Here is a 15,665-nt window from a genome sequence, read left to right as displayed (position 1 = left end):
TCGCACTGTCGTTTGATCCCCCCAAAGAAATCCTCTCATGCCGAGGCTTCCGGCGCATTCCACCTTCCTTTTCCTTCTGGTAATACGCCATTCAAAGCACAGGGTGACCATCCGATTGTGACTAGCATGCAAATCCAGCATTGGCAGAACCGACGCATCGCCCGTAAGAACGCTTGCATAGTAAGGCCGTCTTTTGTGCTCCGAAGAGCTCTGGCATTGTCGAGCAACTTTCGCGTAAGTGACCCATCACAGATCAATTGCACTAGTCATGATACCCGGCACGCTTTTTCTCCGTGAAACTGAGTCTCGAGAGACAACCGACTGAATAAGTCTTAGGGTTAGATCCCAACATCGCCCGGACGACAAATTGAGTTCAACTGAACAGAAAGTGACGAGGTCGGGTGATAGCCGGATCAAAGAAGGATTCGCTGTACTTGGATGCCTCGAAGGCAAGAAACTTGGGGGCTCCACATCCTCGATAAGATGTGACCGGACAACGGCGTTCGTAAACAAAACTTTGGAAACAATGAAGATTTTGGCGATTCCAGCGAGATTGAAGTGATTGATCAATAGGGGCGTTGCCATCGCGTTTTAATATCTTTGGGGTCGTCGAAGAAAGTCAGGGAAAGCATTGAAGTAAACAAAAGGAGAGAGACTGGGCGTCACCCTCTTCAAGCTATGGGGAAGGCGCGTCGCCAGGCACGGTCACGCGACGGGTGTTCACGTGATCATTTCATCTGCCAATCGCCAAGTGTGCTTACATAAGCAATATTGAACCGCCAAGGCCTGCGCCCTCTTGGAGAAGCATTTATGCTGGAAGAATCACCATCAGCGATGGATTCCGTGATGCTTTATCCCTTCCACTGTTCATGATGGAAGAACTCAGTAGGGTGCGGAAGGCGTTTGATGCCGCCAATGACTTTTTGAACCCGGTGCTGAATCGAGGTATGCGGCCGGAGCTCGTAATTTGATTTTGAACTTCGAGCTAATTCGATTCCAAGATGAAATACAAAAGTCCCAAGGCAGGGCACTTCTAGATATCCTCAGCCAATCTCCAGAAAATTTAGACATTCAGGATGATCTCAAAAGGCGGACTGTCATCGGTCAGGCATTAGATATCCTGAACCGCATCCATATGTCCTTCGCAACGCCACTGGCAGCTGGGGATCAAGAGCCGCTGGAAAATGTAATCCCCATGAGTGAAGATCCGGCATTGGAAGATGCAAAGCGCCGTCGTCTTCTACATGCATTACTCGACTTGATATCCTTAGAGGGAATTTATCCATCTCTTTCATCAGGAGTTGGCATTCCATTGCAACAGAGAGTGATCTCAGTGCTGCCAGCTGGGGTGATTGCGAAGCAAACTGCTATCCCAGCTAGCAGCAGACCTCACGATGAAGTTCTTTTACGTCAGATTATAAGTGTTATTCTCAACATAATGCTAGACCCCACGCCAAGCATCCAGCCAGTCATTCAAGGGCGCATTTTGAGTGACATGATCAGCGCTACGGCGGACCTGGCGTTCAACCCAAATATTATTTCGTCCTCGGATCGAGCCGACTTCAAGAACGGATTTCTTAAGATCATCGAAGAGTATGATATGCCGCGATCAACTTGAATACCAATTCGGATGCTGACCCATTGAAGGACACCTAGCGCCGCCCTTTTGCCGACATTGTCCAGCTTTCTCCAATCTGATCCAACCAATTGGTTCAAAGCCACAATTTCGGGCCAGATTGCGAGGGTACCACTGCGCCAGGGCGGGGTTATACAAACAATCATGTTTATCGCATCTCAGTTTGCACCATCTCTGGGACAAGAAGCTCAGAGCGAGTCATCCAACGGGCCACATTTCACAGTTCAAGCCATTATGCAAATATCTCGATTGTTATCGTCTGTTCCCCAGGATATCGAGCCCACTTCATACTTCACCACAATCGCTCCCCAACTCCTGGCCTTACTAGATGGTCCTGACCCGGATTTGAAGAAAACGGCTTCTTATACTATTGGAAATGGAATACTGGGAAAACGTGCTTATGGCGCACCTGGAACAATCGGTCATTCAATTTTTGTCGAGCCGGTATTCGCGGCTTTGACTGCCGAGCTAAACGACGGATTAATACCATGGATGGCACATTACGCAGATATTGAGGGGTCCTCTTCAATGAAAATGGAAGAAATCAACTCAGAATACACCATAGTGGATGGAGACATGGTCAACCTCGCGATAGAGCGACTGAGAAGTCTGGCTCTCCAACATCCGAACCCCGGTCTTGTTAAGAGAATTGTTTATCCAATTCTTCTTCACCTTTGGGGCTTGATTTGTTATGCCCAAGAGAAACAACTCAAGGCATACCAGGATAAAATATTTGAACTTCTGCAGACATATTTCAGCATATCCGTGGGCGTGCAGCCCCTCAAGAAGCTTGTTGATCACCTTCTCTGGGATGGAGGTGCAACTTGGACCTATGCCACGAATCAACAAGGACAAATTATTTTGAGCAAGCGAATGGAACAACAAGATAACCATTCGAACATCATTCGAATGGTCGACTCTTTGCAAAGTCGCACGGAACTTTTCGTCAGTCTGCTTGGCTCTGACCCTAGTGTCGAGGAACACACTGGTGATATTTTCCTCTACGTGAGCGAGAAATGGCTGGTGAAATCAAACAACACTGGTGGCCCCGGCGAGCCCGAGAGAATTGGCGAGTCGGAAAATATCATCCAAAAGCTTGTTAGCGCCAAGGTGGCCGAGAAATTACTCGACAATTTTAAAGACACTTTGTCTCGTCGACCTTTGCGAGTGCTGGAGCTCATCAAACAAGTCGTTGACGGTGAATTGCACAGGCTTGGTGGTAAATCATCAACCAAAGAAGATCAGAAGGGCAAAGTTTCATTATCATCTCTTGCCAGCATCGTTCCAGAAGAGGGTGCACAGGAAGAAAGCACATCTGACAATGAAACATCTGAATCCCTTTCTACCGCGTTCAGCCTCCTGTCTACTATTATCGCATCTCCCGAATTCACCACCTCGCTCGAGACCCAGCCTCCGCTACAGGCCGTCAAGGACCGCCTGGATCAACTCATCCCTCTCCTCCCGCCCGCACTAGCGAAACCAGCAACCACATCATCCATGCTGATAGAGATCCAGCTCACCCACCCGGAACATGACGAAACAAAGCCACCACCGCCGCACCTCGCCGATCTAGATACACACCGACAAGCATTGACGAACCTCAATTCGGACCTCCCACCCGTGCAAGCAGAGGGATTCTCGCTGCTATCAAAGCTAGTCCTGAAGGGATCACCCGTCCTCGACATCCCATCTACATTGACCCTCCTCCTATCAATAATCACGGACACCAGCTCCCCAGCCGCAAATGAAGAATTCATCTACCTCAACGCGATAAAACTAATCGGAACCCTCGCCTCGCGCCATCCCCGCACAGTAGTCAAAACCCTCGTCGAAAGCTACGCCGACAAAACCGAGCAAAGAACCCTAGACCAGCGCCTCAAAATAGGCGAATCACTCCTCCGAACAGTCCAAGACCTCGGCGAAGCACTATCCGGCCCAACAGCCAAAATCCTCGGCGAAATCATGATAGCAGTCGCAGGACGACGAGGCCGCAAGCCCGAATCGCAAAAGGAGCGTAAATCACAACTGGAAAAGGAGCGGCGCCAAAGAGAGCGCGAGGAGCGCAAACAGAGAGAACCAGCCATGCCTGAAGGGTGGAAGTTCTCAACTGGGCCGACTGACTCTCGAAACGGTGCAGACGAGGATGAAGATTCTGACACTGAGACCCCGGAACAATCCGCCCACGCTGCTAATATAGTCGCCGCATGGGCGGCGGGTGCATCGTCGGACGATGAGCCGGATGATCTCCGTGTCCGTGCATCTGCACTCTCGATTCTTGCCTCTGCAGCCCAGGTAAATATCGTCGGCCTCGGACCAAGAATATTATCGTCTGCAGTGGATCTCGCCATGTCAACGCTGACACTGGAGCAATCGCCCGAGAGCGCCATTCTGCGTCGCGCGAGCGTGATTCTTATCCTCGATGTTCTCAAAGCGCTCGACTCGACCCGGGAAGCGAAACGAGGTAAGGAGATTGGCTTTGGATTCTCCTTGACGGATTCCATGGCTGGCTTTGGCTCGAAGGACACCGACACGCATGGTGTATCGTCCATTGGAAATATACCTCACATGCTGCGGACCCTTGGCTATGTCGAGACCAAAGAGACGGATCCGATTGTGCGTGGGCATTTGCGTGTTCTGATCGAGAGTTTGGAGGCTTGGTTGGAGAAGTCCTTGATGTGGGGGATTGGTGTTCAATCTGATGGCGATGAACCAAGGCTTGAACTGGGTGATCGGATTGCTGGGTTGAATGTTGATCCTTTGGCTGGAGGGGCCGGTAGGCCACGCATCGAAGAGATCGAGTAGATAAATGTTTTCGTACCCAAATGCATCTCGTTAGCTTTCACAGACCATACGATACTAGTAATGCTCCGGTAAGGGTAAAGTTGTAGATGGACCGAGCTTAGCAGTGCTTGTTACTCGGGAGTTGATTTGAAAAATAACGTTCATTTTGCAAAAATGTGGAAATATGAAAACTAGAGGGGGAATAAAACTTGACAGGCACGAAATCATTTCCACGAAAGAGACTCCAAACCTGGAGCCGATCCACGCAAAGAGAAGAAGACGAAAAGGGAGGATAATGGGTAGAAAACAATCCCAGAACACAGTAGTAACAATCCCCATTACCGGCTCCAAACCTGGAGCCTATCCACATCAAGACAACACGACGTAAAAGGCATATTACGGGTGCACAACCCCCGATGAAAAAGACAAGTAACCAATCCACATGAGAACAATAAGACGAAAAGGCTAGATTATGGGTAGAAAGAAAAAAACCGCAGAAAGGTAAAATAACAACACGGGAGAAAGAGAAGCATTGGCCATAAACATAATCACGGGAAAAGAATTCGCACCAAATTGCTAGACAAACCGGTAGCTTGGATACTCGAAGGGCAATGTGTCAGCTGGTTGGACTTTTCAGTTGGTTCCACGTCCGGATCCACGGTGGTGACCACGGTGGCCACGACCCCTGTGGCCGCGACCCCGGTGGCCACCACGGCGGCCTGTGCCTCGCTGGCGCTCATCGTCAGCGTTCGCCATCTGTTTGGTAGGCACGCTTTGATAATTGATGATGCGCTGCTCATCGTTCAAGAAAAACTTATTCTCGATTTGGAGCAACTCACAGAACTCGGCGGTCTGGAGGTTTGGAAACTCCATCGGCATGGCAGGGTGCTGGATGTCGCCGGCAGGAGTGGACCGGGGGGCGGAGCGGGTGAAATTGTAGGGGATGTTCATCAGTCCCTTTTTCACCAGGTTCTCTTCAACCCATTCTTCTTCCTTTTGGATAAGAGGAAGGTATTCGTCTTCACCGAGATCATCTGGCACCTTGGCATTCTTGTCACCAAGGACTAGGTCGCCGGCGAAGACACGAGTAATCGCAAGCCATTCCTTGTCGTACTGGAGACGATCAGGCTCGGAAACATTGACGTTTTCCCGGTTCGAGACGGGGATACTCAGCAGCTTGAAAAAGGGGTCGTGATTGTTGGGCTTGTCCAAAGCTAAGAACTTGGTGAGCTTGTTGTGGATCGCGGCGGGATGCGACATGGGCTGGCGGGTAGCCTTGGCGGGGGGCCGGGCAAAAGCGGCGGGCAGCTTGGTTCGCAAGCTGTCGGAAACCGCCTGGTCGACAAGTGACATTTTAGGGTCTTGACTGGAGGGCGCCCAATCATCAGCACCGTCGGCACCACTTTCGAGGCAAATATTGCGCGTGGCGGTGGTGGTAGCTTCAATCGCAGATTGTCCATCCGTTTCGAATGAGGTAGGCTTGCATGCCTTGTCCTCACGAGGAGAATCATCCTCGGAGTCGAGGTCGATTTCGTCGTCATTCTTAACTCGCTTGTTGGCATAAACAAGGGAATCTTGCTGACCTGCAGACTTTCCAGAAGCCATGTGCTTCCATGTCACGTCGACGTTGGAGCTACGACGCTCATCACTCATGTGTTGAGATGCTTCGACAAATTGCTGTTCGCGGACCTTGATGTCGTCCTCCTGGAATGTTCCCCAGGCGGCAAGGCGATCGGCTTCGTTGTTGAGAAAGGAAAGACTCTTGTTTTCGTACGCAGCCATCATGGTATTAGGCGCCGGACCGCCCGAAGGAACGGGGCGGGAATTCTCAGAGGAGACTCCAACAGCTGCGGAGGGCTTAGGAGCGGGTAGAGCCACGGGAGCAGCCACGGGAGCAGCGATGGGGGCAGCTACGGGGGAAGCCACTTCGACAGCCCAAACAGCGGGCATGCCTTTGCTTGGTTCGATTGCCTTCGTTTTGACGTTGTCGTGAGGGACAGTTGCGGCGAACTCGACATGAAGGTGCGCGGCAAACCAATAGAATGGTCGGAGACGGTCCATGACCTCGCGAGCGGCCGGGTTTCCGAGTTTACCGTGCTTCGAGTCTTCTTCGAAGTCCTTCTTTTTGCGGAAGAGCCGCTTAAAGTCGCCGAAGTTTTCGACCAGGCGAGGCCAATCGTGGGACAAACAGATGTCAATTTGGGTTCGGATTTGCAGGAGCTTGCGAATATCCAGTTCGCGGACGTGGAAGACAGAATGAAGGTCTTCGGGACGGTAGGGGATGCGTTCATAGTGAGTCTTACGGTAGTCGTATCCTTTCCAGATACCTGACATGCCGGAGATGCGCAGACCGCGGAAGCGAACGACATTCGCCGCACCGAGATAGTAGATGTTGTGAGCAATCCAACCACCGTAGTAAAGCTCGAACAAGTGATTGCTCGCTTCATGGTTGCCACCACAGAAGATGGTCAGGTAGGGAGCAAGACGCTGACCACTGTAGTACTCGTGGTAGTCTCCCATCTTACGAAACTTGTTCGGAACAGAGAGGCATGCCGCATCGTCGGCATTGCGAAGGGCCTGTTGGAATTAGCTGAAGTCTTTTCCCCCCCACGAAATGAAGGAATCGGCAAGGAGCATACCTGGAAATCGCCACCGATAATGACAATGTCAATATGGTACCAGCCACGCTGAGCAGCAGCTTCGGCGACAGCACCGTAGATTAGGTTCAGACCACCGTGGCCCTGCAGTATAATCAGTATTAGAACAAACAAAGACGAGATGAGAAGCATGCGGCCTTCTCGACAGGTTCTGGGGGTAAAAAGTTGAACCTACGCAGCCAACGGTCACCACGCGCACCTCGCCTACCTCGTACGCATTGTACACCTCAGGGGCGTCCATGGTACAGTCAGGAGAGAGGGATGAACAGAAGAGTTCAGGATGGGGTCAAAATGGGGACAAAATGGGGACAAAATGGGGCAAGATGAGAGATATCGTTTAAACGGATGCGTAAACGAAGAAGTTTGGGGGAGGGTGCGAGAAAGAGAAAGAAAAGAAGCAAGAGGTAAGCATTAGAGGGGGGTGGAGAGGGGGAGAGAGGGGGGAGAGAGAGAGAGAAAGTGAATGGAAAGGGCGACGGTGTAAGTGAGAGATAGCGACAGTCAAAGTCGCCAGTGAATGTTGTGAATGCAGTGAATTGCACTTACGGAAGGTCCGAATTTCGATCGATCCCGTCGGTCAAGTGGAACCCGAATGTCGGAGAGTCGGACATAAGAGTCCCTCTTCCGAATTTGTTATCAAATTTAGTATTCATGATACATCTACACACCCTTGCTCGCCACACTTGATATTCCAGTGTTCGGATATTCATTCTTACTTCATCACAATCTACAATATCATGCCTCCTATCGAGCCACCTCAATTGCGCTTCCTTAGTGACGCTGCCAATCTCCTGGGGTCAAGCAGCCCATCCACATCGGCCCATCTCTTAACGGCCCATACTCATATCCTGCATGAAGAATCCAAGTCACTGAATCCGCGTCAAATCAAGCATCATTGTGCTGGCTGTGGTAGGCTTAGGATATGTAAAGCTTCTAAGCCGACAGTGGTAAAGCCCAAACAGAAATCTCGCACCGCAATTCGCGGCATTGCTACAGTCCACAAATGCGTAGGCTGTAATCAACGTGCTGTGATTTCACGCAAGAGATCTGCCCCAAGGGCTCCTTCAAAGGCTTCAAGTTCTTCTCGTGTGTCTACACCTTTGGCCATGGATTCTACAGTGTCTACACCCTCAATCTCTTCACAGCAGGATCTTCCCGTCATCGTGTCCACCACCACCGCCACTGAAAAAGCCGTGGACAATGCCAGCAGTAAGAAAAGAGCCAAGGCTAGAAAGCAAGGAGGTCTCCAAGCTCTGCTAGCTTCAAAGAAAAGCACACAACCCTCACTCAACCTGCTCGACTTTTTGCAGTAGTCCTGGAGGCATCAAACTCGGTCAAACCTTATTCCGACCCTGGTTGTCGGCGCGGGGCCATGACCGCGGAGCTTCCTCTCTTGACCTCCGCCAGCTTTGGTGTTGATTCTAAACCTCCACCTTTTGTTCTTTTCCCGGAATAATCATTTTTAACTCCGTCTCTACGATTGTGTGGAATTAACAATCATGTCAGTCTACTCGCATGACGAGGAACATGACCCTCAAGCAGACGAGCTCCGCGAGACAGCGCTGGTCACGCTTGAGGCCTTGATTAGCTCGTGCAACCAGCAAATGCAGCCATACCTGGCCAACACGACCCAAGCTGCCCTCCGATTCCTCAAATACGACCCCAATGTCGCTGAAAACGAAGACGATGAAGAAATGGGTGGGACCCAGGACGACGGGAGCGACGACGATGCCACCGAGGAGCCTGATATGAGCGACGATGAATTTGAAGATTTTGAAGAGGAGGATGGATACAGCGACATTGATGATATGAGTTGGAAGGTCCGCCGTTGTGCTGCCAAGCTTCTTTACTCCCTGATCTCCACCTATGGCCACAGTCGTGCCCTGGATGACGCCGCCTTATACCAGAAGATTTCGCCCGCCTTGATCTCTCGGATCAGTAAAGAACGGGAGGAGAGTGTGAAGCTGGAGGTTGTGTCAACTCTCACTGCTCTCGTCCGCAAGACCAGTGAGGGCAGTGTGATCGTCACCTCGAACGGATTTCTAGAGGCTGTCGGAGGATCCAAAAACTCCCGCAAGCGCCGTCGTCAGGATAGCGATGCCAGTATGGTCGACTTCGAACCCAGCGTTGGCACATCCTCTGCAATCGACTCGCCTTTTGCTCCATCTTCGCCCAAATCTGGCCCCCAGGCTGACCTGGCTCGATCCGTGCCTTTGATTGTCCAGAGTCTGGTGAAGGTGTGGAAGCAAGCCTCCATGCCCCTCCGCCAGGCCGTCATTGTTCTTTTGAAAAGCCTCTCCCTGGTTCGATACGGCGGACTGGCCGACCACTTGCAACAAATCGAGGATCTCATCGCGGATGCGCTCAAGACATCTTCTCTGTCGGGGAGCTCGACTACCCATGCCGGCGCCGCTGTCAGTGCAGGCACCTTGCAGATTGAAACCCTGGGCCTTGTCTCGGCCATTGCCGAAACGCACATGTCCGACGCTCTCCTTCCTTTCCTCATAGCTCTGGTCCCCGGTGTGGTGGCAGCCGTCAATGAACGGAACTACAAGGTCAGCAGCGAGGCACTTGGTGCAGTCGAGCAAATAGTCAAAGCTCTTACACCTCCTCGCGTGTCTGCCAATGCTTCTGATGTGTCTATGCAGCTAGTGAAACTCTACGACGTCATCCTGGCTCGCATTACTGACACCAGTGCCGACTTGGAAGTTCGACAGCGCGCTATCCATGTCTTTGGTGTGCTTCTAGCGCGTACGTCTGGTGATAGAGGCGTTGACTACCTCTCTGGAGACCACCGTTCCAGAGGTCTTGCCGTGTTGGTAGACCGCGCGAAGAATGAAACTACTCGTCTGGCAGCTGTTCGAGCAATCGACGACGTGCTTGTCTTGGCTAGTCGCGACGAGGATATCGAGGCCAACTGGGTCAACGATGTGACCCATGAGCTTGGCTCTAACCTCAGAAAGTCCGATCGCGCACTGCGGGGCTCATGTCTCGAGGCTCTTCGAAGTTTGGCTATGAACCCCTACACCCGAACTCACCTCACTCCTCAAACAATGACATCTCTTGAGACCGCCCTCTTGCCTTTGCTCTCGGCACCTGATTTCCATCTCCTCACCCCGACATTAATTATCATCGCCAAACTTGTGCCTGCCGATTCCAAGTCTCTTGTGAACGAGGCTTTGATTGTCGCCATTTGCTCTATCGTGAAGCAGCCGCTCATCGGCACTGTTCTGAAAGCTCTTCTTCTCCTTGTTAAGGTCATTGGAGAGCAAGGTGCGGGCGCACAGCTGATGCAAAATCTCCTACAAAATGTCGGCATTACGGGTGATTCTTCCGTCGTAGGAAGGGCAATTGGTACACTGTTGGTGCACGGCGGGTCTAACCTGGGTGTTACAATGGATGATTTCTCCACCGAGCTTCGCACCGCGGAGGACGATAGTCGCAAATGTCTTGCTCTTGCTATTCTGGGCGAAATCGGTCTACGCATGGGTGCCGAATGCTCCCTTACCCCCGATCTTTTCATCGCTCATTTTGGGTCTTCTTCCGACCATGTCCGCTTGGCTGCCGCGACAGCGCTCGGAAATGCCGCGGCCGGCAGTGTCAAGGCATACATTCCAATAATCCTCAACGGGCTCGACAAATCCAACGGCCAAAGTTACCTCCTCCTGCATTCCGTGCGGGAGCTGCTGCAGCACCCCGAAGTTGTTCGTCCCGATCTTGCTCCATCCGCACTCAAGCTATGGCAAGCACTTCTCGTCGTCTCGGAAGAAGAAGATAACCGTGCCGTTGGCGCCGAGTGCGTTGGCCGACTTGCTCTGATTGACCCAGCGTCGTACATCTTCCATTTCCAGGTATGTTTCCTCAAGTTCTTCCCTCTCTATCTAAAGCTCCTTTCTAACCCCACTATCTCAGGAGTACATGAATAACACCAACCCTGTCATCCGGGGCGTCGTCATCTCCGCCTTCCGCTACACGCTTGCCGACTCTAGCACCGCCTACAATAATGTGCTGCGCCCGGTCATAGTACCCCTCCTCACCAGTATGCTCGGCGAGAAGGATCTGGGCAACCACCGCCTCGCGTTGACCACACTCAATTCTGCGATCCATAACAAGATGTCACTGTTGCTACCCCACCTGGGCGAGTTGCTTCCAGCGGTCTTTGGTGATACCCAGATCAAGCCGGAGCTCATTCGCGAGGTGCAGATGGGACCATTCAAGCACAAGGTCGACGATGGTCTCGATCTACGAAAGAGCGCCTATGAAACCCTCTACGCATCATTGGACACCTCTTTCGCGCGGACCCACATGGCAGAGCTGTTCGACCGGGTCATTGCCGGAGTGGAGGATGAGCAGGATATCCGGGCGATTAGCAACTTGATGACAGTTCGACTCATTAAGATTGCACCGGAGGAGACGCAACGCCGACTAGACGCATTATCGGAGCGATACACGACCGTGCTCTCCTTCAAGCCGAAGGACAACGCTGTCAAGCAGGAGCTGGAGAAGGCGCAAGAGGCGTCTTTGGGAATCCTCAAGATCACCAAGGAGCTTAGCAAGGCGTTCCCGGGTGCCGAGGCATCGAGCGAGCTTCACAAGTGGAGGGGATATCTGGAGTGGGTTCGTAAAACCTTTGGGTCGCAGTACCAGACGCTGGAGACGGAATTTTGAATTACAAAAGTTGTTGCCTAGTCACGTCAGGGGTTGGCGTAGAGCCTTGTAAGGACCAGTATGGTCGCAATGATGATGATGATGATGAATGAATACATATTTTTTTGTGATTTGAATTCAAGGTTTCTAGGTGTTCCTGTGGGATTTCAAGTTACAATTAGTGAAATGCTTGGCCAAGCGATTGTACGAGGGAAGGATAAGACGATCGCATAGCCTTGGACCCTCGAAGGTGGGGGCCAAACTTTCGGGCAGAGCGTGCGCAGTGATCCCTAGCAGTGATGTACAGAGTACGGAGTATACCGGGCTATTATGTACCTACAGGTATTTATTCTACTCGTAGTCAAGGCATATTGTGTCAAATGAGAATGCTGGCGAGAGAATACAAGTACTAGGTCCCAAGTACGGAGGCCCCGAGTATGGAGTACAGTATACAGCCCCACTATTTATAGAAACACGCAGCATAATGGATCAACATGCGTTCGATCGGGATAGTCAATACAGTATTAGTGTCATACTAGTACCCGCAACTTGAATGAAATGATGAAAGGACCTGGAATATTTCTATTTAGCAAAGTCAGCAATTGATGCTACTCCAGTCTACCTATAGCGTACCCTGGAGTAGTCTTTGGGACACTTTAATGACAAGACGGTGATTGGTGGACAAGTCGGGCGCAGCAGAGGTCTGAGAGTTTGACATGGGCGAGGCTCACAATGGAATACGGTCTTGTGGGGGCTAATACCGTACTTAATACACAATACACACCAGACGAGGCTGTCTATGGCCCCCAAAAGGGGCAATGAAGCACCCGTACCCTCAGTACCCTCAGTACCTTGCGGATGTACCCTATGGTAAGACCCTGAAGATCCCGCCATCCAAACCCATGCATCCTCCCTCGTACTCCGTACTCCGTCTCCGTACTCCACTGCTTACCCTCTCCTTTCCCTTTTCTTCAATCGTTTTTTTCAATCTCCTTTCGTTTCATCCCCTGATCCCCGAGGAATGGAGTCTTGCGCCTAGTCGACTTGATTCCGCATCGCGATGATCACCATGAAATACCAGTTACCGCACTTCCTGCGGGAATTTATCCGGCTCTTCGTGAACCCCATTACTTGGGTTGACGTATATTGGCCTGCATCACGAAAATATTTCTTCTCGCTCCTCTTCATCGGAGTCGTCTGCGCCAAAGCCCTCCATCTTTACTCTCATATCACCTCCCTCACCCTCGGTCGCTTCCTCCTCTGGGGTCCAACATTTGTTGTCCAGGATGTCGCTTGTATTCTCGTCTCCCAACTCCTCTGCCAAAAATTCCACAATCGGTGGTTCCGGGCGCTGGCCGCCCCTATTATGATTTTTGCGAGGTATGCTCATGTTCATCTTCTCCCTGATTGCCGGGGGATTGCCCGGGCGGAAGAAGAACCCGCCGATTCGCAACCTCCTCCAATGATGCCAAATGAAGCTAATTGTCGCGTGTCAAACTCTCCAGCTTGATGATCTCCGGATTGGCCGCGGCCAATATTTCCTTCTACTTCCAAACCGGTGCCGAAATTCACTGGCGACAAGCCCACTCCTTCCACCGCGACGCCGCCTCCGTGAAAACCCTCCTGACCGGCCTGACTGGCATTGTTATTGGCGAGGTCATCTTTACCGCGACCGCCTGGTTCGCCACTCCCTACTTGTATAATTGGGTTCGCGCAGGGGTCCGCATCCTAAGGGCCGCCGTCGAACCCGCCTTTGTCTGCTGCAAGCGCCGATCAAAGTCCACCCCGAAGACTTACGAACGGGTGGCCTATGATGATTGGGATGAAGAGAACGGCGAGTCCGGGGCCATGCTCGGTCTCGATGACCCAACGAAGCCCTTGCCTCCACTCCCGGAATCGTCGCAAAAAAGGAAGCCTGGTTTGCTTCTCCGAATTATCGTGGGTGTGGCCTTCCTGACCCTGATAGCGCTCCGCATCGCTCGCCCTTCGGAGAACGCCTATACTTTCCTGTCACAAACCGTCATTATCACGCCTTTCGAGAGGATCGAGCGGAACCAGACCTCCACTGTCGACGTACCCGAATTGCCAGGTGACTGGAGCTGGCTATTCAACCACACCGCGCTGGGTGAACCCCCCCAAATTCGACTGGCTGCCGGAGAAGAAACTCAAGGGGGGATTCCGGGATTGGTATACCGACAAACATGGCAAGAAACACCTCCACTACGACCCGGCCAAGGACCCGCTGAAGATCTCCAACCTCGACAATGAGATTCTCGAGCCGCTTCGTGAGGCGCTCAAGGGAGACGTGAAGATCAAGCACGTCTTTTTGCTCAAGCTGGAGAGTACCCGTGCGGATGTTTTCCCCCTTCGCAAGGAATCCTATCTGGGCGAGCTCATTCAAAAGTCATATGGTGGGGAGATCCCCGAAGAAGTCGAGGAGCGACTCGCCAACTTGACCCGCAACGCGCAGCGATACACCAACACCCCCTCCGGTTTCAATGGCCAGGACACGGTCAACCCGTACGGAGGTATGTACATGCGCAATGCGTATACCGGTGATACCTTCACCCTGAAGAGTATCACAGCCAGTGTTTGCGGCGTTGCACCCCTGGTGGCCGACTTCAACCGCGAATACTTGAACCACATCTACGAGCCTTGTCTGCCCCAGGTCCTAACCGCTTTGAACCACATCGACAATCACACCCATCACAACCAGACCACGGATGATTTTAGGACCTGGCCATGGCACTCGACCTTCATGCAGAGTATCACCGACGACTACGATAACCAGGATAAGCTCATCCCTGTTCTCGGCTTCAAGGATAAGATCACCGATGTGAAAATCACTGAGGACTATGAGCACTCCAATAAGACCACGCCTGAGAAATACAATTTTTGGGGTTACCGTATGTGTTCAGTCTGCAATCCTGCGTTCACCCGTCAAAGCTAACTATTCGCAGCGGAACACGAACTCCGGGACTACTTCCTCCATGCCCTCAAGCATGCCGAAAAGAAGCACGAACGTGTTTTCATCACCCACTTGACCGGTCAAACCCACCACCCCTGGGATATGCCCGTCGGTGACGAGTACGAAGAACTTATCCACTCTAGCCTGTTCAACCACAACGGCCGAGTCAACAAATACTTCAACACAATCGGAGTGAATGACAAATGGCTGGGTGAAATTGCCGAGGTCTTGGAAGAGGCCGGCGTGGCCGATGAAACTCTGGTCGTGATGGTGGGTGACCATGGCATCTCCCTAATCGAGGACGGTGGTGTCACGCCTTACGATAACCCCCACGTCTCCAACTTCCACGTCCCATTGGTATTCGCTCACCCGAAGCTCCCGCCCATCAACATCGATTCCCGCGTCACTTCTATGCAGATCGTGCCTACTATCATGGATCTGCTTAAGGAGTCTGGGTCCCTGGGCCAGGACCAGGCAAAGGCCATCCAGGACATTCTCCCTCTCTATGAAGGCCAATCGATGATTCGTGAAACGATAGCTTCCCAGGGAAATAAGCGTGATTGGCAGTTCACTGTGATGAACACAGGTTGGTCTTTCTTGCTGATATATAACCTCCAATACTTGGTATACTTACTTTCATATAGGTGCTACCTGGCTGGCGGTTCGATCAGCCGACAAGCCCTACCGGCTCGTCGTTCCCTTGGTTCCTGATGTCCCTTGGCGCTTTAGCAATCCCGATACGGATGCTCATGAACTGAATATTCAAAATTCATTCGAACTATTCCCTCTCCTCTTTCAAATTGCCCGTGACCACGACGAAGAGGCCGTCGAGTGGACGAAAGAGGCAGCCCAAGTCACCAAGTGGTGGGTCGGTGAGAACTGGCGCCGCTACGAGTATGAGCCTGAATCTGACTCATGATTGCTCGGAGACATTAACTCCAGCGATTACTCGAGCACCAAGGTGGAGAAGAAGAAT

At 51.9% G+C, this 15,665-nt stretch overlaps 5 protein-coding genes across 5 annotated transcripts; 4 read left to right on the top strand and 1 right to left on the bottom strand.

Annotated features, from left to right (window-relative positions):
* Positions 1–872: 872 nt before the first annotated feature.
* Positions 873–4,438, top strand: N7533_006244 (RTP1/Tango6 family protein; the record flags this gene model as incomplete). The annotated part of the gene is made up of 3 exons (XM_057102894.1): positions 873–945; positions 1,002–1,593; positions 1,648–4,438. The coding sequence occupies 3 exons, from the start codon at positions 873–875 to the stop codon at positions 4,436–4,438; spliced, it is 3,456 nt and encodes a 1,151-aa protein (XP_056962524.1).
* A 612-nt stretch (positions 4,439–5,050) lies between these two features.
* Positions 5,051–7,315, bottom strand: N7533_006243 (RNA lariat debranching enzyme; the record flags this gene model as incomplete). The annotated part of the gene is made up of 3 exons (XM_057102893.1): positions 5,051–6,994; positions 7,057–7,158; positions 7,250–7,315. 3 exons carry the CDS (start codon positions 7,313–7,315, stop codon positions 5,051–5,053), a joined length of 2,112 nt encoding a protein of 703 aa, XP_056962523.1.
* Positions 7,316–7,811: 496 nt separating this feature from the next.
* N7533_006242 (uncharacterized protein) lies at positions 7,812–8,387 on the top strand (the record flags this gene model as incomplete). The annotated part of the gene is made up of 1 exon (XM_057102892.1): positions 7,812–8,387. One exon carries the CDS (start codon positions 7,812–7,814, stop codon positions 8,385–8,387), a length of 576 nt encoding a protein of 191 aa, XP_056962522.1.
* A 186-nt stretch (positions 8,388–8,573) lies between these two features.
* On the top strand, positions 8,574–11,742 carry canA (putative cullin binding protein CanA; the record flags this gene model as incomplete). Its single annotated transcript, XM_057102891.1, has 2 exons — positions 8,574–10,925; positions 10,987–11,742. The coding sequence occupies 2 exons, from the start codon at positions 8,574–8,576 to the stop codon at positions 11,740–11,742; spliced, it is 3,108 nt and encodes a 1,035-aa protein (XP_056962521.1).
* A 1,048-nt stretch (positions 11,743–12,790) lies between these two features.
* Positions 12,791–15,608, top strand: N7533_006240 (sulfatase domain protein; the record flags this gene model as incomplete). Its single annotated transcript, XM_057102890.1, is given in 5 exon segments — positions 12,791–13,101; positions 13,227–13,794; positions 13,811–14,627; positions 14,682–15,275; positions 15,334–15,608. The coding sequence occupies 5 exon segments, from the start codon at positions 12,791–12,793 to the stop codon at positions 15,606–15,608; spliced, it is 2,565 nt and encodes an 854-aa protein (XP_056962520.1).
* Between the last annotated feature and the right edge of the window lie 57 nt (positions 15,609–15,665).

The sequence above is a fragment of the Penicillium manginii genome (assembly GCF_028828005.1).
Source record: "Penicillium manginii strain IBT 31320 chromosome Unknown utg000004l:1.0-7231830.0:1.0-7236170.0, whole genome shotgun sequence".
Classification (NCBI taxonomy): Eukaryota; Fungi; Ascomycota; class Eurotiomycetes; order Eurotiales; family Aspergillaceae; genus Penicillium; species Penicillium manginii.
The sequence above is the reverse complement of the archived record's forward strand: the minus strand, read 5'-3'. Positions and strand labels throughout refer to the sequence as shown.